The sequence below is a fragment of the Macaca mulatta genome, chromosome 4, assembly GCF_049350105.2.
Source record: "Macaca mulatta isolate MMU2019108-1 chromosome 4, T2T-MMU8v2.0, whole genome shotgun sequence".
Taxonomy (NCBI): domain Eukaryota; kingdom Metazoa; phylum Chordata; class Mammalia; order Primates; family Cercopithecidae; genus Macaca; species Macaca mulatta.
Window position 1 is genome coordinate 155,426,856 of NC_133409.1, and position 23,698 is coordinate 155,450,553.

The following is a 23,698-nucleotide window of genomic DNA, read 5'->3' on the forward strand; positions in this document are numbered from 1 at the left end:
TGTGGTCGGGGAGGGAGGTAAACGAACAGAAAGGACAGCTACAGAAAGAATAAAAGGTAAGGAAAAGAATAGAGAACCAAATTTGGGAAAGATGAGGAATCCCACCTTGGAGCTATCATCAGGTGTAGTCTTTCGCAGTCAGCCACTCCACAGGCTGATCACTTCGAGATTGTACGGAAGGTTTCTACACACGATTTCACAACTGCCCGAAACGACTGTGATTACCCCTCTAGAGATGGCGCCACTTGATTCCAGCAGCCACAAAGCACTACAGCAATCGATGCTAAGAAGTGACAGGAAAAACAGGCTGCAACGATCCAGCCAAAGGAATGTCGTTGCAGCGGCGGTCAACCTAAAACACTGTGGAAGGGCAAGATGAGCTCAGTAACTTTTAATTGGGCATCATTTTCAGAATCTGGAGTTTAAGCACCGCCCTTTCCATTTTTTTCCTGAAGTCGTTGGCAGGGCGTAAGGTCTGCGATTGACTGACCGGATGCAGCTGGTGTGGACAGTTCTCAATCAGGTCCGATTTATCACTATATGTATAAGTACTGCTGCGAGACTCGCTGTGTTGCATTTTACTTAGTACAAGATATGTCTGGGCGCGGCAAAGGTGGGAAGGGTCTGGGCAAAGGAGGCGCTAAGCGCCACCGCAAAGTCCTGCGCGACAATATTCAGGGTATCACCAAGCCAGCCATCCGACGCCTGGCACGGCGAGGAGGCGTTAAGCGCATCTCAGGCCTTATATACGAGGAGACGCGCGGAGTTCTTAAGGTGTTTTTGGAGAATGTGATCCGCGATGCAGTTACCTACACGGAACATGCCAAACGCAAGACAGTCACGGCCATGGACGTGGTTTACGCGCTCAAGCGCCAGGGTCGCACCCTCTATGGCTTTGGCGGCTGAGTGTTTTCCTTACTTATCCCATTCCTCAAAGGCCCTTCTCAGGGCCACCCATGAAATCTGTGAAAGGGCTGTAGACTAGAGCCTTAATGTCCTAAGAACATCCAAACGTATGGCAGTTTTGGCAAATTAGCGATTCTACATAAGCAGTCTCTAAGGTTTATTGCGGTTCGGTGCCCCTTTCAGCATTACTTAGTGGTTAAAAGTGTCGTATTCTCTGATAGACGGCCAAATTTATAACGCCTCCGGTTTTTGCAAGTCACAGTGGAACATCCGGTCTCATTTACCTTGTGTCGATTACTTTCCCGCTATGAATGCAAGGGCTGTGTAACTATGACACTAGTCCGCAACGCTCAAAATGCCTCAATATCGCCCTTTACAGAAAAAGTCGGCCAACTTCTAAAACATTCTTAAGTACGTTTAAATTTGAGAAATACTGGCATACCTACAACGCTCGAGTTTCATATCCCCTTCAATACCTCCACTTAAAAATTTACTCTAGTTTCACTTTTCCTTCACGTTCCTTAACTTTTTGTCAAACCAATAATGACACCACATAATTCAAATAGTGCAAGGCAAGTTTAGATTTTTCAAGCTTACATTTAAACAGGATTTTGATGCATGAAAATTCCTAGAGTTTAGGGGGATTTTTTGTTTCCGTTTTTGTTTTTCTTTAGCTATCAAAACCATTTTACGTTTCTTGACCCAAAGCTGAGGCGGAATGTCTCCCTTTCACTGGCAGATTAAACTGGGAGCCAATTCCGTGTGTGAGACGTGGCATGCCACAGTCTACTGTCCAATCAGAACGCGAGGGCAGCTATAAATACAGGGATGATCAGTTTTTTTACTCTCATTTGTGTTGAGTAGTTAGGCCTACTTAGCAATGGCACGGACAAAGCAGACAGCTCGCAAGTCCACCGGCGGCAAAGCGCCGCGCAAGCAGCTGGCCACCAAGGCGGCTCGCAAGAGTGCTCCGGCCACCGGTGGAGTCAAGAAGCCCCATCGCTACCGCCCCGGCACCGTGGCTTTGCGCGAGATCCGCCGCTACCAGAAGTCCACTGAGCTGCTAATCCGGAAGCTACCTTTTCAGCGCTTGGTACGGGAGATCGCACAGGACTTTAAGACCGACCTGCGCTTCCAGAGCTCGGCGGTGATGGCGCTGCAAGAGGCTTGCGAGGCCTACCTGGTGGGGCTATTTGAGGACACCAACCTGTGCGCCATTCACGCCAAGCGCGTCACTATTATGCCCAAAGACATCCAGCTTGCGCGCCGCATCCGAGGGGAGAGGGCATAAATGTTTTTCTATCATCCCAAAAAGTCTGTCCAACCCCAAAAGGCTCTTTTCAGAGCCCCTCAATTGTCACCGAAAGGAAGCTGTAGATTTTGAGACGTGTCTTAAATCCATGTTACTTACAAGTTGTGGACAAAACGTAGTCGTGGCTCAACACACTAACGCAGGAGTTAGGTCACAGGCTGTTGGTATGCTAAGTCAATTCCACATGCAGAACCTGCTCCTACTGATAAGCATTACCATTCAAAAAAGACATATGTCATAGGGACAATTGTGCAGATGAAGTTTAACTTTTGAAAAGTATTACTGTTCTTTGAGGAATGTGTTTCCTGCTTGTCTATCTGCCCCTAAGGAAGGGAACAAGTAATGTAGTGAGTGTACACAGGCTCTTGTGAGGCCGAGGCGGCCAGATCACAAGGTCAGTACATCGAGACTATCCTGGCTAACACGATGAAACCGTCTACTGAAAAAAAAAATTGCCGGGAGGGTGGCACGCGCCTGTAGTCCCAGCTACTCCGGAGGCTGAGGCAGGAGCATTGCTTGAACCTGGGAGGCGGAGGTTGCAGTGAGCCGAGATCGCGCCACTATCCTCCAGCCTGGGCTACAGAGCCAGACCAGACTCCCTCTCAAAAAAAAAAACCAAAAACCAAAAATCAGGCTCTAAAAACTGCACACATGAGAGTGGAACAATAGACAATCAGGACTCAGAAGGGACGAAAGAATGAATGATACGTTACTTAATTTGTACAATGTAAGCTATTTAGCTCTCGTATACCCCATGTAACTTGACCACCATGGAGCATATGCATGTAACAAAGTTGCCATTTGTACCCCACGCAAGTAACAATTTGGACCAAAAGCTCAACACTTTTGTTCTGTTTCAATGTAATGTTTAGCAAGCCATGTGTTAGGTAGTCGGCCTCTGAAGAGGGATACTTTAACCTACCGACTGTGAAATGAACTTTTAGCTCTGTAAGTGGACCTTAAAAAGTATTTTCCTGTCATTTCACAATATGTTTGTCATAGATCGTGGAGTTGGATTTTCATGAGGTGTTTTTTTTGTTGTTGTTTTTTGTTTGGTTTGGTTTGGTTTGGTTTTTCCGAGAGAATCAGTCTGGGTATTCAACTTCAAGTGGTATTTAAAGCTCTTCCTGGTTTCTAACCAAACTTGTCCAGTATTTTCAGCTGTTTAGAGTTTGGCAGAGATGTGAAGGCAGTTTTTCTCCCCAGTGCTCTCAGCCAGCTCAGCCATGTATCTGTGCCTTCCCTTCTTTCTCATATTGGATTCACTCTTGCAAAAAGGCATGCAGTGGTGTCCAGCCCTTTGGCTTCCCTGGGCCACATTGGAAGCAGAAGAGTTGTGTTGGGCCACACATAAAATACAGGCTCACTAAGGATAATTGATGAAAGAAAAGAAAAGGAAGGAAGGAAGGAAGGAAGGAAGGAAGGAAGGAAGGAAGGAAGGAAGGATGGAGGTGGGCGAATCTCGAGGTCAGACCAGCCTGGCCAACATGGTGAAACCCCGTCTCTACTAAAAATACAAAAAATTAGCTGGGCATAGTGGTGGGCGCCTGTAATCAGAGTTCCTCGGGAGGCTGAGGCAGGAGAATCGCTTGGACCCAAGATCGCACCACTGCACTCCAGCCTGGGCTACAGAGCTAGACTCCATCTCAAAAATATCCCAGCTCCTCGGGAGGCTGAGGTTGCAGTGAGCTGAGATCGGGCCACTGTATGCCAGCCTGGGTGACAGAGTGAGACCCCATCTCAAAATAAATAAATAAATAAATAGAAAAAAGGAAGGAAGGGAAAGAAAGAAGAAAAGGTCTGTGCATAATTTTTGTGATATCCATCACCACAGATGAGCAAAAAAGTCCTCACATTTAAAGGGTTGGATAAGCATATACAGTTTTCGGAAACTTAAGATTTGATTCAGAAAAACAACAACAACAACAACAAACCACTTTTGATCCATGGGGCCAGAAGCCTCTTCCCACAATTAACTTAGAGCTCTTTTAGTGGCTGTCTGCTAGGTGTAGGAACAACTTGACACTGCCTCTTCCAAGCTTCAAAGATAGTTCTCTTCTCACCTCTTCAAGGATTTTCCCTCCATAATGGAGCTGAGGCCATGTTTCTAGGTTTAAAATTTAGAGCTGCCACTTCATAGCTGTATAACCTTTGGCAAGTTATTCATTCTCTATCTGGGCCTCATGCTGCATAGCTGTAAATGTGGCAAATTAATAGAAACCTGTAGAACATATTTAAGATTACTTCCTGGCAGGTAGTAAATGCTGAATGAGTGTCAGCCCTTATTGTTATACCCCTGCTCCCACTACGCTTGGAGTTTTGGGGTTTTTTTCTCCTGGACCTTCTAAGTTTTGTGTTTGGAACAGCAGAAAGTGCTTGGTTAGAACATTTTCTTGTGAAGATCTCCTTTTCTTTAGCTCTCAATTTGCATTGTTTGGTAAGAGGCCTGTACAATATCTGTGTCTCTGTGGATAAATTTATAACACAGCAAAAGGGCTAGATAATAAATAGTTTGGAGTTTAAAGGCCATATATAGTCTCTGTCACACATTCTTTTTAGTTTTTAGTTTGTTTGCTTGTTCGAGACAGCATCTTGCTCCATTGCCCAGGCTGGAGTGCAGTGGTGTTATCACTGCTCACTGCAGCCTTGACACCCTGAATTCAAGTGATCCTCCCACCTCAGTCTCCCAAGTAGCTGAGACTACAGGCATGCACCACCACACCCAGCAATATTTTTTGTATTTTTAGTAGAGATAAGGTTTCACTACGTTGCCCAGGCTGGTCTTGAACTCCTGAAATCAAGCAACCCTCCTATCCCGGTCTTCCCCAGTGCTGAGATTACAGACATGAACCACCGTGCCCAGCCTTTGTTTTTGTTTTTGTTTTAAACAATACTGTTAAAATGTAAAGACACTTCTTAGCTTGAGGGCCATACAGAAACAAGCCATTGTCCAGATTTGGCCATAGTCTGCCAACCTCTCCAGGAGTTCTTAGAGAGAAGATGAAATGTGTTGGCTACTTTAAATTTTCTTGCACAGCATTTCAAGGGTGAGAAATAAGTGACTGTTGATTTCATTAGGAATCCAAATCATTATTTGATCATTTTTATCATCCAGGCATCCTGTCCAATCCCCTCCACATCCTATAAATCGTAAACTTCACCATTTATTTCAACCTCAATGTATTTGCCTGTGTTTTCCTGAGTTCCTCTGAACTTCTATAACCTGAAGTCGCTCAATATCCCATCCAATCTTTTCAGTCAATAGCCAGATATTCTTTTAAAATATTAGCATTTAAACACACAAAAATACCCATATTGATGTATCCTGGCTGCTTATAGAAGAGAGTACTCCTGATGGTGCAGCTTGTTAAATGTGGGTGGAGATTCAGGGGGAGCAGTGAGAACATTTTGAAAACCTAACAGAATCCTGGGTCCCCTAAACAGTTTGTGTATTTGAGGATGACAGGGCGCTCTTGAATAATTTTCCGCAGGTTTGAATTTTCTCTAAACTGAATTATCTGTTATTTTTCTTCCACTTTTTAATGGATTTGCCCAGGAACTAAAAAGGGAAAACACTTCAATTAGAAAACATAACACATTTAAGTTTGAATTTGAATCTGGGTAGTTGGATTCTTAAGTCAAAGCGACTTGAATTACTGGTGCTGCAATGCAGAAGAAGTCACTCTGACCGTGGAACTTTTCCAAGCTGCAAAATCCCATTCTGTAAAGACATCAGCACATGGAAACTCCTAGGACACAGAACCAGTTTGTAAAGTCAAGTCTGTGTGGTTAAGTTGGGGCTGTAGGCAACCAGCTGTCCCGTGCCTGTGTTACTTGCTACAGTTAGAAACAAAGTTCATGCCCAAACCAAGGAACCCAGTGTCTTTTCTCTTGCAAAAATCAAAGCGTGAACTCATGGGCGAATTTTAAAAAATAACTTTCACCGGATACTTAATAGAAATTTATCGCGACACGCTACTAACTAACATGATGTCCTCAGCCCATTGGATTCTTGTGAAAAGCAGAAGGGATTTTTAAAAATATCTTTCATCAATTGCACGAGATTCGTGAAAACACAAACAAGTATGTGAACCTGGAGGCTGTTTTCCTCCTTTGGAGCTTCAAAGTGCCAAATTCTGTACCGTTGTTTTAAGCATTTAATCAAATTTTGAGGACTAACAAACACAATTTGGGAGTCCAACAGCGAGCGGCGGCGGCCAGAGGGCGGTGGATTGGACGCTCCACCAATCACAGGGCAGCGCCGGCTTATATAAGCCCGGGGCCCGACCATAGCAGCAATGCAAAACTTGCTCTTTGGATTTTGAGCTTATTCTCTTCTAGCAGTTTCTTGCCACCATGTCGGAAACCGCTCCTGCCGAAACAGCCACCCCAGCGCCTGTGGAGAAATCCCCCGCTAAGAAGAAGGCAACTAAGAAGGCGGCCGGCGCTGGCGCGGCTAAGCGCAAAGCGACTGGGCCCCCAGTCTCAGAGCTGATCACCAAGGCTGTGGCAGCTTCTAAGGAGCGCAATGGCCTTTCTTTGGCAGCTCTTAAGAAGGCCTTAGCGGCCGGTGGCTACGACGTGGAGAAGAATAACAGCCGCATCAAGCTGGGCCTCAAGAGCTTGGTGAGCAAGGGCACCCTGGTGCAGACCAAGGGCACTGGTGCTTCTGGCTCCTTTAAACTCAACAAGAAGGCGGCCTCCGGGGAAGCTAAGCCCAAAGCCAAGAAGGCAGGCGCCGCTAAAGCTAAGAAACCCGCGGGGGCTACGCCTAAGAAGCCCAAGAAGGCTGCAGGGGCGAAAAAGGCAGTGAAGAAGACTCCGAAGAAGGCGAAGAAACCCGCGGCGGCTGGCGTCAAAAAAGTGGCGAAGAGCCCTAAGAAGGCCAAGGCCGCGGCCAAACCGAAAAAGGCAACCAAGAGTCCTGCCAAGCCCAAGGCAGTTAAGCCGAAAGCGGCAAAGCCCAAAGCCGCTAAGCCCAAAGCAGCAAAACCTAAAGCTGCAAAGGCCAAGAAGGCGGCTGCCAAAAAGAAGTAGGAAGCTGGCGTGTGAAAACCGCAACAAAGCCCCAAAGGCTCTTTTCAGAGCCACCCAGAGATCTCTAAAAAATTGCTGTGCACAATGTGTTAGATCAGGCAGGCAGTTTTCGAAGTTGGTGTCAAACTTTTTGTCTGACGCCTAGCTACAAAGAAGCTTCTTAAATTTTAAAAGCCCCGCTCTATAATCTGATTGGTCAGTTTTGTTCCATCATCAGTACGTGGTTTCTCCGCGTTTAAGCCACTTAGGCGCCAGCTACTTCGGCGTTACTGTGTTCGGCATTGATATAGCCAATTTGATATGACTATCATTCTGTACTGGATTCCTTTTTTTCTTTACCCGAGTCAGAGTCTCGCTCTGTCACTCAGGCTGGCGTGCAGTGGCGCGGGCTCGGATCACTGCAGCCTCAGCCTCCCCCACTCAAACGATTGTCTCACTTCAGCCTCTGAAGTGCTAGGACTAAAGGTATGCACCATGCCGCCCGGCTAATTTTTGTATCGGCTATGATGCCTAGGCAGATCTCGAATTCATGAGCTTCAGCGATCTTCCCGCCTCAGCTTCCAAAAGTGCTGGGATTACAGGCGTGAGCCACTGCGCCTGGCCCTGGATTTTTTTCTTATTGGCTCTAGTACATATAACACGCGATGAATAAACACAGCGAACACTCTTGTAAGCCCTGTATTAAATGACTTGTTCACATTCTGACTTAAACAAGTCACCCGAATCCTGTAAGGTTTTCCCTAAAGTCATTACTAAGCTTTAGATGAAAAATGCTTTTCTTTTCACAATAAACGTTCCGAATGTTTAACCAGTGGCCCAGCTCTCCCGCAGAAATAGTAAGTGGCTCTGAAAAGAGCCGTTGTATTGTAAAGTGACGCTATGGAGACATTATTTGCTCTTGGCCTTGTGATGACTCTCGGTCTTCTTGGGCAGTAGCACGGCCTGAATGTTGGGCAGGACACCACCCTGAGCGATGGTCACTTTGCCCAGCAGCTTGTTGAGCTCCTCGTCGTTACGGATGGCCAGCTGCAGGTGACGCGGGATAATACGGGTCTTCTTGTTGTCGCGGGCGGCGTTGCCCGCCAGCTCCAGGATCTCGGCGGTCAGGTACTCCAGCACCGCCGCAAGATACACCGGGGCGCCGGCCCCGACACGCTCAGCATAGTTGCCCTTGCGGAGCAGCCGGTGCACTCTGCCCACGGGAAACTGGAGACCAGCCCGAGAAGAGCGGGTCTTGGCCTTGGCGCGAGCTTTTCCTCCCTGCTTGCCGCGTCCAGACATGACGAAGAAACGATCGGTAGACAGACTGAGAAGAAATTAGAGAACTTTGCCAGAACTCCACTACTTATAGTCAATACTGGGCGCGAAAATAAAGCTGTGCCATTGGCTCAAATTGCAGTTTTATTTAAACCAATGGAATCGCTGTTATGAAACACGTTTCTTTGGATTGGACAAAAATGCATATGACGTCATCTAGAATCGCCACCAGTCCTACACACTAATGTATTAATCACCTCATTTGCATAAGAATTCGTGAATAGGACGTTACAACGCACAGGTTTTTCTTCTTCTTTTTTTTAAAGACATGGTGTCCCTCTGCCGCCCAGGCTGGAGTGCAGTGGTGCCATCTGGGCTCACTGCAACTTCCGCTCCTGGGTTCAAGTGATTCTCCTGCCTCGGCCTCCTGAGTAACTGAGATTACAAGCGCCAGCCACCACAGCCCGGCTAATTTTTGTAATTTTTAGTAGAGACGGGGTTTCACCATATTGGTCATGCTGCTCTCGAACCCCTGATCTTAGACGATCCGCCTGCCTTGGCCTCCCAAAGTGCTGGGATTACAGGCGTGAGCCACCGCGCCCGGCCACTTTTTTTTTTTTTTCCTTGAGACAGGGTCTGGCTTTGCCCCCAGGTTGGAACGCAGCGGCGCGATCGTGGCTCACCGCAACCTCTTTCCTGGCTGAAGCGATCCTCCTCCCTGAGTCTCCCCAGTAACTGGGATTACAGGCGTGCATCACACGCCCAGCGAATTTTTTAGATGTTTTTGGAGAGGCATGGTTTCGCCATTTTGTTCAGGCTGCTCTGGAACTCCTGACCTCAAGTGATCCGCCCATCTCCGCCTCCGCCTCCCAAACTACTGGAATTACGGGCACGCGCTGCCGCGCCCGGCCGCTTTTTCCTATTCTTTGTACCTTTTCTGCAGTTAAATTACAGCACGCCTGACCCCACCAAGTCAGCCCCAGCCCTGAAAAAGGATTCCAAGGAGGCTATTACTAAGACAAGAAGCGAAAGCGCAGCCGCAAGGAGAGCTGCACCGTGTACTTGTACAAGGTGCTGAAGCAGGTCCACCAACACCGGCATCTCTTCCAAAGCAATGGGGATCTTGAACACCTTCGTTATGACATCTTCGAGCGTTTCGTTGGCGAGGCTTCCCGCCTGGGGCATTACAAGCGTTCGACCATCACCTCCAGGGAGATCCAGACGGCTGTTCGCCTGTCACGCACGCGGTGTCCGAGAGCACCAAGGCCGTCACCAAGTACACGAGCTCCAAGTCAGCTCCTCTCTGGTTCGTCCACTTGGAACTCCACCAGGTTCTTCCTGACCCACACGCTAAAGACTCTTTTCAGAGATACCCACACTTCCTAAACAACTGACGTTCGTTTATCCCTAGTTTTGAAACGTTCAGTTAGCTTTAACCTAAAGCCTTTCATAAATGCTTCTTAATTTATGCAGTAGATACATTGTGGCCTTATGATATTTCCAATATTATCTGCTACCAAGAATTTTATGTTACAAACGTCAAATACACAAAACGGGAGTTTTATTGTGCATATTTCACTTATCCGGACTCAATTTCAACGCTGAGGATCCCCTGTTGAGTAAGTTATTCTCTAGAAAACCAAGTATTCTTTAAAGTAAAAGTCCTATCAACCTCTACTGAAATATCATTGGACGTTTTACAGGTTACACCACAATTTCAGGCCTCCTGGTAGGATGCTCAGTGACTAGCATGTAATCCAGGTGGCATTCTCTTTCAATTTTTCTTTTGTAATATGAATGCTGGGAATGTGCTTTCTTGCTACCTCCACTTTAGGCCTAATTTGCACAAAATGACCTAAAGGTATTGAGATTAAAATGGAGAAAGAAGAAGGAAAGAAATAAGAACAAATTTACATCACCTCTTCCCACCAGTTAGAAATGAGGTCTGGATCATTCCTTGCTAATCCACATGCCATGCTGGCAGATGGAATTTTTCTACTAATTAATTTCTTTTACATTTGTCCTAGGTAGACCAAAGTACTCCACACTTCTCCCGACTTTCACACCTGTCTTATGAAGCTCCTCTAAGATGTAACTTGATTGTGCTTCATGCTTTCCTCTCACCTTTAATGTCTCACCACTATAAAGAATGGCATTTCTGTTTACTATACTTTTAACATGATCAAAATTTTCCTTGATTAAGAGTTTAGAATGTAGGTCAGTTTCTTTTCTGAGTCAGCTCCACATTTCATCTCACTTTATATTCTCCTTACTGGTTTTTTCTGTAATAAGGGGGAAATTATAAACAAAAAGGCAATATTTTTGAAATGTGAAGGCAGGAGAGTCATGGGAAGGCCTTTTCTCCATGACAGAAGTGCAGTCTCCCAGTGTTTAGGCTGGGAAAACCATTTTGCCTTTTCCAGTAATCAGTGTGGAAATACAAGTCCCAATTGTGCTACAGACTATCAGATACCAGAATCATGAAACTTAACACCTTTGTTGTTTTTCTAGGTATTAATCAATCTTTTCTCATTAAAAAGCTGGAGGTCTTAGATGGGCCTATGTGAATGAAAAGCACAAAATCTAGGCTGAATTTATGAGCTCAGAGAGCCAAGGACAGTTAAGGCGCCAAGCACAGTTAAGGAGCCAAGTCTGCAGTCAAAACCAATGACTGTCTTCTCTCCAACTTCCAAAATGTTGCTAGAAACATTTGCAGAAGTCTATTGCTAGGCTGGCGCTGTAGCTCATGCCTGTAATCCCAGTATGTTGGGAAGCCAAGGTGGACAGATCACAAGATCAGGAGTTCAAGACCAGCCTGACCAGTATGGTGAAACCTTGTCTCTACTAAAAATACAAAAAAAATTAGCCAGACCTGGTGGGCACATGCCTGTAATCCCAGCAACTGCAGAGGCTGAGGCATGATAATCACTTGAACCCAGGAGGTGGAGGTTGCAGTCTGCCAAGATGGCACCACTGTACACCAGCCTGGGCAACAGGGCAAGACTCCAACTAAAAAAAAAAAAGAAAGAAAGAAGAAGTCTATTGCTTTACTAGATCCACCAACATTATTCAATCTGAAATTAGTACTGTTACTGATACAGTCAAGGAATGAAATAATATTAGGCTCTCAAAGTACAATTATTATTTCCTGAAATGTTTCTTATAGCTGTCCTCCATTTCTGTAAAGTCACTTTTTGTCCACACTTTGAGGACCATCCCAAGTCTTACTTCCCCTGAAACCTTTTTTATGTCTATTACAATTTGCATTGTTTTCCTGTCTTGAAGCTTCTCCAGAGTTCCTTCCTGTTTGAACCATTCCCACACATATACACCCTGCCTATGAGCAAGCAGAGATCTTGTCTTTCCTGTATCTTTATAATTTTTGTTCTGTTAGACCCAATAATCTCAGAAATACAATTTGTTTCTAGATAGTCTTCTATTTGTCTTTAATATTTTTGTTTTGTAATCCATTTTTCTTTTTAAAAATTTTTTGTAATCTATTTTTAACCCACATTACCTATCTTCTCTTTTAAGGTTGGCCTATGGGACTTACACCGGTATTCAGTTTTGAAATTAGGAGACCAACTCCTAAAACAAATGACCACTTCAAGAGGTCAAGATTTTGGTTTATTTGACACCCAGCTTCTATATTTGTAAGTTGGAGATAACAGCAATTCATAGTCGTGTGAGTGTTGTAAGGATCAGTGAGAATACTTTGTGAATTATGATTATACACATATTTCACGTACATTAAAGAGGAATCTTATATATTTATTCAACACTTGAAAGGCTTAGGGCACCCTCACCTATCTATCAAACTGAATCACAAAGCTCCGCCCATGCAGTGCTGTTTTCCAGTTCCTTTTTATTTTCAGTAGATACTTGTTGAGCACATGCTGTGTTCCAGAAACTCTTCTAGACCAGAAATATACACACACACACACACACACACACACACACACACACACACACATATATATATATATTTTTATTTTTTTATTTTTTTATTTTTTTGAGACGGAGTCTTGCTTAGTCGCCCAGGCTGGAGTGCGGTGGCGCGATCTCGGCTCACTGCAAGCTCCGCCTCCCGGGTTCACGCCATTCTCCTGCCTCAGCCTCCCAATTAGCTGGGACTACAGGCGCCTGCCACTACGCCCGGCTAATTTTTTTGTATTTTTAGTAGAGACGGCGTTTCACCATGTTAGCCAGGATGGTCTCGATCTCCTGACCTCGTGATCGGCCCGTCTCAGCCTCCCAAAGTGCTGGGATTACAGGCGTGAGCCACCGCGCCCAGCCGCCGACCAGAAATATTACAGTGAACTAAACAGACAAAAAGTTATGCACTCACAGTTTATTTTCTAATAAGGGAACTATATATATATATATCTTTTATGATGTAAGATAATATTAAATGTTGGGGAGGAAAATAAAGCAGAAAAGAAAGATAGGCTTTGTATTTCTTATTTTAAATAACATAATCATAGAATGTTCATCAAGAAGTTGAAATTTTAAAAAAGATGAGATGAGGGAGTGGGCCTTTGAGGATTGTAGGCAGAATAAAAAATGAATAAGTAAAGAGGCCCTGAGGTGTTTGTGGGAAGGAGAGATACCTGGTATTAGTCAAGGAACAGCAAAGTGGTCAGTGTGGCTGGAACTGAGGGAACAAGGAGAACAGTAACTGGAAGTGGAGTAACACAAATGGGGAAGCAGCCTCAAGAATGTATAGGACCTTATATCACACTGTAGTAGCTTTGGATAGTGTCCTAAATTTCAAATTTTTAGTAGCTGTAGAAAGCTGTGGGTTTTGTGTAATCAGCTGTACCCATCTTAACCCCCTGTTCCTGGACTTTAAAGGGATAATATGCAAGGTACTCCACATGTCATTACTTCTTTGTTCAACCTTTCAGAAAGGATAGAAGGAAGGAAAACCTCCCAGGGTGAGTCAGGGTATGAAGAATCCCAAAGAAGTGCCAGACTCTTCCCTAAAGATATGGGAACTCAAGGTCTTTCACTCTCAACAGCTGCCTTTTTTCCCAGAATAGTACCCGTTCCCCACAGCTTCCTTAACTAAGCAAATGCTGGTGGGAGAATCACGAATTTTGAATCTGCGTCCAGTTGGGAGCATTAGAAACACCACAAACATGGGCCTGTGACAAATAAGACTGTCTCAAATATTAAAGCCATGCCCACCATGTGATGCATGTCCCTACTTCTGACTTTCAGTGTTCTGCAACTTCTTTTTTTGAGAGGGTGTCTCGCTCTGCCGCCCAGGCTGGAGTGCAGTGGCCAGATCTCGGCTACTGCAAGCTCCCCCTCCCGGTTTCACGCCATTCTCCTGCCTCAGCCTCCGGAGTAGCTGGGATTACAGGCGCCCGCCACCACGCCCGGCTAATCTTTTGTATTTTTGAGTAGAGTCAGGGTTTCACCATGTTAGCCAAGATGGTCTCGATCTCCTGACCTCGTGATCCGCCCTCCTCGGCCTCCCATAGTGCTGGAATTACAGGCGTGAGCCACCGCACCTGGCCGGTGTTCTGCAACTTCTTTAGATCAGTACCTTATTTCTACCTGTCTCAGAGCAAGACAGCAAAATCTCTCATATTTCCTTGTGTAGTACATTATCCACTAATTAGGTAATAATCAAATGGCCCTTTCAATGATATATCAGTTTTTTTGTTTTTGTTTTTTGTTGTTGTTTGTTTCTTTGCTCAACCTTTCAGAAAGGATAGAAGGAAGGAAAACCTCCCAGGGTGAGTCAGGGTATGAAGACTCTTTGTTTAGCTCTTGTTGCCCAGGCTGAAGTGCAATGGCCCAATCTCGGCTCATTGCAACCTCCGCCTCCCGGGTTCAAGTGATTCTCCTGCCTCAGCCTCCAGAGTAGCTGGGATTATAGGCATGCGCCACCACGCCCAGCTAATTTTGTATTGTTAGTCGAAACGGGGTTTCTCCATGTTGGTCAGGCTGGTCTCGAGAACTCCCGATCTCAGGTGATTTGCCTGCCTCGACCTCCCAAAGTGCTGGGATTGCAGGTGTGAGCCACCGTGCCTGGCCTATTTATCAGGTTTATATTCCCTATTTCTCATTCTTCTTTCAACTAATGGTCCCCAACTTTAATCATACATCACAATCGTTGGTAGAAGTTTGTGGGGGAAAAAATACTATTAACTAGACCCTACTGCAGAGATTCTGATTTAATTGATTAGGAGCGGGGCCTGAGCATCTGGTATATGCACACATTTCTTTTTCCAGATGAAGTCTTGCTCTGTTGCCCAGGCTGGAGTGCAGTGGCCCAATCTTGGCTGACAACAATCTCCGCCTCCCAGGTTCAAGCGATTCTCCTGCCTCAGCCTCCCGAGTAGCTGGAATTATAAGCGTCCACCACCATGCCTTATTTTTTATTTTATTTTATTTTATTTTTTTGTAGTTTCAGTAGAGACAGGGTTTCACCATACTGGCCAGGCTGGTCTCAAACTCCTGACCTCAAGTGATCCGCCTACCTCGGCCTCCCAAAGTGCTGAGATTACAGGCATGAGCCACCGCGCCTGGCCGCAACTGGTATATTTGAAACTCCCCAGGTGATATTATGCCTGTAAGGACTGAGAGACACATTTTTCAGTGTGTACTGTGGAAACAGCCTAAAAGATGGCTTCTGATATTTGCACCTTTGTGTAGCCCTTTCCACATTGCACCAGGGTTGGTGAGAATATGGCAGAAGTGATGGTATGTCACTTCCAAGATTAGATAAGAGATTTCCATCATTGCCAATCTCTCTTGGATCACTCACTGCAGAGGAAGGAAGCCAGCGCTTATTAAGAGTAGCCCTCTAGAGACGTGTGGAAGAAAATGAGTCCTCCAGCCAACAGTTACATAAGTGAGCCTTTTCTTGCAACTTGGAAGTTACAGTCCCAGTCAAGCTTTTAGGTAATCACAGTCATTGACTGCAGCCTCATGAGAGATAGACACTGAGTAAAAACCATTCAGCTAAGCTGCTCCCAGATTCCTGACCCTCAGAAACTCTGAGAGGTAATAACTGTTTACTGTCATAAGCTGCTATATTTGGGGGATAATGTGTACACTGTAATGGATAATACAACCCTTTCTTTCAAGGTTGAGCCTTGTCATATCTCTTCCAAAAAATTTTCTCAAATTGCAGCATTCCAGAATATTTACCCTTTCCGAATTCCTATAGCAGTTATAGTTAATATTAAAGACAGCATAATTTATATGTTCTTATAATATAAATAGACATATAATTTATAAAGATAATATAAAATACTGTAGTCTTTAGTGTCATAGGGAATTGATTCCTCTAGCATGCCAAAAACCCTGGATGTTCAAATCTGTTGTATAAAATGGTGTAGTATTTGCATATAACCCACATATATCTTCCCTATATTTTAAATCATCTCTATGCATAATATTTAAAACATGCAAATGATATATAAATAGTTGTTATATTGTGTTTTTTTATGTCACTTTTTTATTGTTGTTATTTTTGATGTTTTCCCCTAAATATTTGGATCCTTGGTTGGTTGAAACCATGGAAGCAGAACCACATATACAGAAGGCTGGCTGTATAACCATAGTATCTTTTGCCATTTCCTGTTTTATGACATTGGTTATTTTATTTAGTATTGTTCAAACTTCAGTTATGTGAGTACCACTTTAAAATTCTTTTTCTTTTTGCTGTATTTGGATACAAGCTACACTATGTATAAAATGAAATCAATTTATTTTAAAAGCTTTACATCAGTATTCCAGTGGAAAATTTCTACCTCTGATCATAAAGAGAAGGTAACTATAAAACAGTATAAAATAAAACAGTAGTATTAAATTCTAGTTATATGCTGCTTGCTGTCTGCTACTTAGAGCCTAAAAACTGTTCTTTGTTACAAAATTGAAAACAAAAAAAAAAGAGAGAGAGAGGAAAGATTAACAAGTGTTAGAGAGGCCTTAAACATCTGCTAGCACCAAATTGACACTTTTCTTTCCAGTCACTTAATCAGAAATATTTAAAGAGAATAGAAAAGAGAATGATATTCTTATTCTCTGTTCCAACATTTAAAAAACCAAAGTTCATAAACTCCTCATAAACATTGTCCACAACTCTAGTGGTACTTGATACAGATCTGAGAAAACACTAGTTTCATTAATGTATTATTTATTTGAGCCACTACTGTATGCTCAACTCAGGAAATACAAAAATATATGACCTGGAGAAGCTTACATTGTGGTGGAACATTTACAAAATTATGCTTACTTTTATTTCTCAAGCCTATTTTGTTGAAAGGAAAAGTAAATTGTAATGACTATTTCACAGTAACTTTCATATATACACCTCATCCAGGTTCCAAGAACATGCTTAGAAGCAGTGGACATCATCTCATAAAGTACTTGTAAGAAAAGTGGGAGTTTATTATTATCTCCGTATTGCAGACAATCAAGAGAATTACACACTCATTGAGGTATTTAAGTTACCAGGCTAGCAAATATGGAGTAGGATGTCAATCTCCAAAGGGCTTCCAGGGCTGTACTCCTTCCCTCTGTTTTAGGCAGCTTGGTAGGTTCTTCACTAATGTGGAATATCAGAACAACCTGCTTCAGTGCCACATCTACTTTTTCTATTTTCAGTATTTTGTTATTCACATATTCATCTTTCTTATTTCCCTGTATATCTGAAAATTCTTGATTTAGTTTGCTCTAATACTCTGTTACGGACTCCTGAATGTCAAAATTTGCATTATGGCTCTGCATTTAATGATCTGCCCACAAGGATTAAACCATACGGTACTTATATCTTGCTTTTGCCACATTGGGGAAAAAAATAACATTAGTCATCAGCTGCCATTTATTGAGTGTGTACTATCTTCTAGATACTATGCATTACTTAATTTATTTTTCCAGGCCTGGGAGGTAAGTGCTAGTGGTATCTATGATCCACTAGTAAGTGCTAGTGGTATCTATGATAAGGAGACAAAGGATTGGACATGTAGCATTATAATGTATTAATGTATTGACTGTTGTATTAGTTTGCTAGGACTGCCATAACAAGGTACCACAGACCTAGTGGCTTAAACAACAGAAATTAATTTTTTCACAGTTCTGGAGGCTAGAAGTCTGAGATCAAGGTGTGGTTTCTTTGTTTTTTGAGACATAGCAGTATTAGTTTCTTCGTCTTCTTCCTTCTCCCTCCTTCTTCTCCTCTTCTTCTCCTTCTTCTCTTCCCTTTCCTCCTCCTCCTCCTTTCTTCTCTCTCTCCTAGCTTGTAGATGGCATCTTCTCCCTGGGTCTCCAGGTCATCTTTCCTCTGTGCATGTCTGTGTTCAAATTTCCTCTTCTTATTTTGTAGTTTAAAAAACATTTTTTTAAGAGATGGAGTCTTGAACTCCTGGTCTCAAGCTATCCTCCCACCTCACCATTCCAGAGTGTTGGGATTACAGGCCTGAGTCACCATGCCTATCCCCAAATTTCCTCTTCTTAAAAGGAAACCAGTCATATTGGATTAGGGCCTACTCTAATTACCTCATTTTCATTAATTGCCTCTTTAAAGACTCTATCAACACACGGTGGCTCACACTTGTAATCCCAGCACTTTGGGAGGCCGAGACGGGCGGATCACGACGTCAGGAGATCGAGACCATCCTGGCTAACACGATGAAACCCCGTCTCTACTAAAAATACAAAAAATTATCGGGGCGTGGTGGCGGGCGCCTGTAGTCCCAGCTACCCGGGAGGCTGAGGCAGGAGAATGGCGTGAACCCGGGAGGCGGAGCTTGCAGTGAGCCCAGATCACGCTGTGGCACTCCCACCTGGGCAACAGAGAGAGACTCTGTCTCAAACAAACAAACAAAACAAAAAGAAGACTCTGTAAACAATTACGGCTACATTCTGAGGTACTGGGGATTAGGACTTCATTTATTAGGGATGGGGAGGCACACAATTTAGCCCTTAATAACTGCTTTCCTACATGGAGAACAGTCCACAGGAGTCAGAAATGGGTGACTCCCTTCTCTGGGCTAGGCCTAAGTTTGGTTATTTGATAATAAGCAATAAGGAAGACAAAAACAAAACAAAACAAAAACTAAGAATGAGGATATGTTAACGTTTAAACTGCTACATTTTCAAAAAATGTATTGCAAATAATTAAACATTTATGTCTTTTCCACAATGAGATTTTTCAGCTCTTTACTTGGGCAGATCTAAATTTTCCACCCTCTAGGAGGGTGAAAAAAGAGGTTCTTTCTACTGGGGCTACTACTTTAGACAGAGAGTGCTCATAATTCCCTATCTAAAGTTACTTCATGTTACTTCATCACTGCTTTCAAGACAGCAATGATGGTCAACTGCAAGTTGGCAGACATTTTAGACAAAAGACATATAGGGAGTCTGCAGGCATTATGTGACCTACAAGTTGCAATTTTTCAATAGTCTCTTTTGAAAAAGTTTCATACAGACTTTAATCTGTCTTAATTTCAGTACGATACTCAATAGGCAGACTGCTATACATGCTGGTTTCTCACAGGAAAGGCAAAATTTAATTGTGTGGTGATGATATGGTGAAATTGCTTGATCCTCCCTCATAAAGAGAATTTGTCCAGGGTTCTCTAAGAACAAATTTCTATTTGCCTTTTATCCTAAAATTTGGAAACAAGAGGGAGAAAAACATTTTTTTTAGGTCTAGAATGACATCTTATTTGCATTATTAAAACAAAACAAATACAAATGGCTAGTTCTCATTTGTTTGTAAGTATTTTATTTGATGGTACAAAAGATCATGGAATCTATCCTTTCTACAGGGAAGGCCACCCACCACCACAAAGTTCATAGACTGACTCTCTCACTGATTCTCTAAGTGATATACTGAAAATACTCCCATTCTCTGTCCATCAATTTTTTCACCCATAAACTAGGGATAGGATGATAGCAGCCTCAAAAGGTTATTGCAGGCCATCACCTTCATACATAGAATGGACTGAGATTCCCAGTTGGAGGAGATGAAGTTTTTTCTCACAGTGAATGATATATATTTTTCAATGTTTCTTAATTCCATTTTTTTTTTTTTTTTTTTTTGAGACGGAGTCTCATTCTGCCACCCAGGCTGGAGTGCAGTGGCACAATCTCGGCTCACTGCAACCTCCACCTCCTGGTTCAAGCGATTCTCCTGCCTCAGCCTCCCCAATAACTGGGATTACAGGCACCCGCCACCACACCCACCACCACGCCTGGCTAATTTTTATATTTTTAGTAGATATAGATATTTTTAGATATAGATATATTTTAGTAGATAATAGTGGTAGATATAGATAGTTCTGAAAAACAAAGCAGAAGTGAAAGTTCTACCAAAGGAAGTACCAAAGGTTTTGCCATGTTGGCCAGGCTAGTCTCGAACTCCTGACCTCAGGTGATCTGCCTGCCTTGGCTTCCCAAAGTGCCAGGATTACAGGCATGAGCCATCGCGCCTGGCCAATTCCATCAAATTACAACAGAAAACTCAAAGTCATGCTTTGTGCCTTGTTAGAAGTCTATGCTCCATGGGTGTGACCACTGCCAAAGCACAACACCAGGACAGAAAGAAGCAACAATTGCATTAAAGGACATGAAGGTAGCTGAAAGAGAGAAGCATCCCTTAGAAAGGCAGGATGGTCTCCAGGGATTGGATCCAGCAAAAATAGATGACAGAATTACCAAAGGACAAAACTGGTAAAGCCATTTCATTGCAGATGTCACTTAGTTCTCTGATGGCTTGAGAAGGATCATCTTAATGTGAAAAGTGGTAGATATAGATAGTTCTGAAAAACAAGGCAGAAGTGAAAGTTCTTCTTTCTGAAGTGAAATATGTGATTGAACAGATGAGAGGTTTGATTAAAATGTCCCAGATGGTAAAGTGAATATATTTTGATGGTTCAATGTTAAGCTCTTTGGTGAGAAAAACATAGTCAGGATGAATTGCCTAGCCTTCAAGAGATTTGATTCCAATATGATATGCACTTTTTAAGGTACTTGCTATTTCTTCTACCAATAAGGTAGTGCAATTAATGTCTGTATTTTTATTTTGGACTTCACAGACACTTGAACTATAAAAGTCATTCATTTGTTTAAATTTTGAAACATGATTTCTTGATCCAACAATACATTGTTTAATCTCTTCCTCTAGTTCTATGGCTAGGTATTTATTTATATTTAATTTAGCAACTTACTTCTTTGGTGGTGATACACAACTGAACAAACATGGCAACTAATTTGCTAACTTACACATCATTAGTGGGAATTTGAATTATTATAGGAGAAATCCATCCCTGGACCAGAGAGTATGACAGCACTGATCTATATCATTTTATACAACTACATTTTGAAGATTTTAAGAATTGGAAGTCCTAGAATAATTTAGTTATTGATATTTTTAAAACATGTTAACAAATACTATACTATTGATTCTATTTTTAGTAATTATTTTCAGTAATGGTATGCCAGACATCTTAGATCAACCCTTATGTTTAAAACAACTAGAAAACAATCTGACTGGAACTGTAGGAGAGGGAAGACTCCCTCTGCCCTCTGAGGGTTTGATAATTAAGTGTATGAAATAAATTGACAGCAGGCAGATTAATAAGAGAAAGACACAAAAATTTATTTTGTGGCCGGGCGTGGTGGCTCACACCTGTAATCCCAGCACTTTTGGAGGCCGAGTGGGCGGATCACGAGGTCAGGAGATCAAGACCATCCTGGCTAACACAGTGAAATCCCATCTCTACTGAAAATATAAAAAAAATTAGCCGGCGTGGAGGCTGGCGCCTATAGTCCCAGTGACTCGGTAGGCTGAGGCAGGAGAATGGCGTGAACCCAGGATCGCGCCACTGTACTCCAACCTGGGAGACAGAGCAAGACTCTGTCTCAAAAAAAAAAAAAAAAAAAAATGTATTTTGTTCATGGAGGTATCATATGAAAAAGAAGTGAATGCCCCCAAATCCAGTGAGATCTAGAAGTTTATATACTCTCTTCATAGGGAAGACAGGAAGGGGGATGTAGGCAATGTAGGGGAAAGGAAATTATTTTTGGAAAAGATGAATGGTCCCTCCAAAGAATAGGTGACTGCATAGTATCAACTTCCAGTCTCCTCTCCGGTGATACAAGTTAATCTTCCCTGGGTGATGAGATTGATGGGGAGGGGACTGATGACACTCTAGTTCCTTTTGGAGGGATTGTCTATAGGCAAATATGGGGAATTCAGAGAAAACCCCACCTTGCATTTGCTGTTCCCTAAGTGCCGCCAGTGACATATTTTGAGGTGGCATTTTGTGAACTTCTTCAAAACTGTCAGGCAGCTACCAAGACAAGGAAGAACTACAGAGCAATAATCTGAAAAGGAAGAAAACCCAGAGTATTTTGCAGCTGTGAAATAATAAAGGAGGAAAATCTCCACATATTATAAATGATCTTTAAGATATATATGTGAAATAGGCAAGATAGAGAAAATTGTTATGTAGCACATTATTGTTTATCTAATAGAAGGGTGTTAAGAATACAAACATATATGCCTATAATAAACAACAGAAGGATACATCATAACATTTAAAACTATTACTCTAAGGTGAGAGAGGCTATTAGGATGAAGGAGAAAGATTTCTTTGGATATAATTTGATTTGACCTTGGGACTATGTAAAAATATTTTATTTAATGGTAGAACCAAATATTAAAAAATCCAATCCCTAGACATCAACAGCAAAATGAATTAAATGGATTTGTATATCTAGATCATAACATAAGCGTGCAGGAAGGGATACTCCAAATACTTTGAAAAATAGTCATTTGATCATAAATGAACATTACTAGTGTGGTATATACCCTAAGGCAGCAGTTCTTGAACCTTCTGGTCTCATAACCCGCTTATACTCTTAAAAAGTAATGAAGTGATGCAGTTGACAATTTGAGAATGCCTTGGGAATTAGAGTTTGGATGCCAGCAATGACAGTCATTAAAATGAAATATGCTCTCCTGAAATAACATTTCAGTGAACAAAGCACCAAGGAGTTTTCCAGGGAGCTCTCTTTTGAACCTTGATCTATAGCACGTTAGGTGGTGGAGCTTTAGGATCCAAAGAATTTGTGTTTCTGTAGGTTATAACTATTGACATTTACCATATTATAGAGTAAAACAAAAAAATTGGTTAATTCATTTAAAAATAATAATAAACCCATTTTATGTTAGCATACATATTTTATGAAAAATAGCTATATATATATATATTTTTTTTTTTTTTTTGAGACGGAGTCTCGCTGTGTCTCCCAGGCTGGAGTGCAGTGGCGTGATCTCGGCTCACTGCAAGCTCCGCCTCCCGGGTTCATGCCATTCTCCTGCCTCAGCCTCTCGAGTAGCTGAGACTACAGGCGCCCGCCACCACGCCCGGCTAGTTCTTTTTATTTTTAGTAGAGACGGGGTTTCACCGTGTTAGCCAGGATAGTCTCTATCTCCTGACCTCGTGATCCACCCGCCTCGGCCTCCCAAAGTGCTGGGATTACAGGCTTGAGCCACCGCGCCCGGCCTGAAAAATAGCTATATTTTTAAAATAAAAAGAAGAGTGACACTGTTTTACATTTTTGCAAATCTCTCTAATGTCTTGTTTAATAAAAGACAGCTGAATACTTGTTTCTGCATTCAATCTCTTGCAATATAAATGTCATCTGAAAATAATAATGAAAAAGAAAAATAAGTGTCAGAATTATTATGAAATAATATTAGCCCACAGACCCACTAAAAGGGTCTCAAGGGTCCCCAGATCACATTTTGAAAATCACTGCAATTGTTGCCATTATAGAAATCACTGTCCTTAGGACAAAAAAATAAAGCAAACATTTTTTAAAAATTATGTTCTTAGTAACAATATTGTTGGTGACACTGGTGGGGATGACTATGGCAGAAGCTGATACAGATGATAATTTGAGAATGCCTTGGGAATTAGCGTTTGGATTCCCAGCAATGACAGCCATTAAGATGAAATATGCTCTCCTGAAACAACATTTCAGTGAACAAAGCACCAAGGAGTTTTCCAGGGAGCTCTCTTTTGAACCTTGATCTATAGCTTGGTAGGAGGTGGAGTTTTCCCCAACGTAAATACAACAGAACCTTACAAATGGAAGGATGGGACCCTCCTGGAGAGCATGATGCTCGTCTCAGGGATGTAGGGCACAATG

At 42.6% G+C, this 23,698-nt stretch overlaps 4 protein-coding genes and 1 pseudogene across 4 annotated transcripts; 4 read left to right on the forward strand and 1 right to left on the reverse strand.

Annotated features, from left to right (window-relative positions):
* The first annotated feature begins 578 nt into the window (after positions 1 to 578).
* H4C13 (H4 clustered histone 13) lies at positions 579 to 926 on the forward strand. The gene is given in 1 exon segment (NM_001374543.1): positions 579 to 926. A coding segment is annotated over 1 exon segment (312 nt). The 5' UTR covers positions 579 to 594; the 3' UTR covers positions 907 to 926.
* Positions 927 to 1,774: 848 nt separating this feature from the next.
* LOC115945174 (histone H3.1) lies at positions 1,775 to 2,312 on the forward strand. The gene is given in 1 exon segment (NM_001374544.1): positions 1,775 to 2,312. A coding segment is annotated over 1 exon segment (411 nt). The 5' UTR covers positions 1,775 to 1,786; the 3' UTR covers positions 2,198 to 2,312.
* Positions 2,313 to 6,522: 4,210 nt separating this feature from the next.
* On the forward strand, positions 6,523 to 7,312 carry H1-5 (H1.5 linker histone, cluster member). The gene is given in 1 exon segment (NM_001194063.2): positions 6,523 to 7,312. A coding segment is annotated over 1 exon segment (681 nt). The 5' UTR covers positions 6,523 to 6,574; the 3' UTR covers positions 7,256 to 7,312.
* Positions 7,313 to 8,044: 732 nt separating this feature from the next.
* H2AC16 (H2A clustered histone 16) lies at positions 8,045 to 9,855 on the reverse strand. Its single transcript, XM_078000797.1, has one exon. It carries the CDS (start codon positions 8,534 to 8,536, stop codon positions 8,144 to 8,146), a length of 393 nt encoding a protein of 130 aa, XP_077856923.1. The 5' UTR covers positions 8,537 to 9,855; the 3' UTR covers positions 8,045 to 8,143.
* Positions 8,719 to 11,937, forward strand: LOC144340625 (histone H2B type 1-M-like; annotated as a pseudogene).
* Positions 11,938 to 23,698: the final 11,761 nt, after the last annotated feature.

Coding starts and splice junctions, on each gene's coding strand:
- H2AC16 (XM_078000797.1), bottom strand. CDS start 8,536: ATGTCTGGACGCGGCAAGCAGGGAGGAAAAGCTCGCGCCAAGGCCAAG.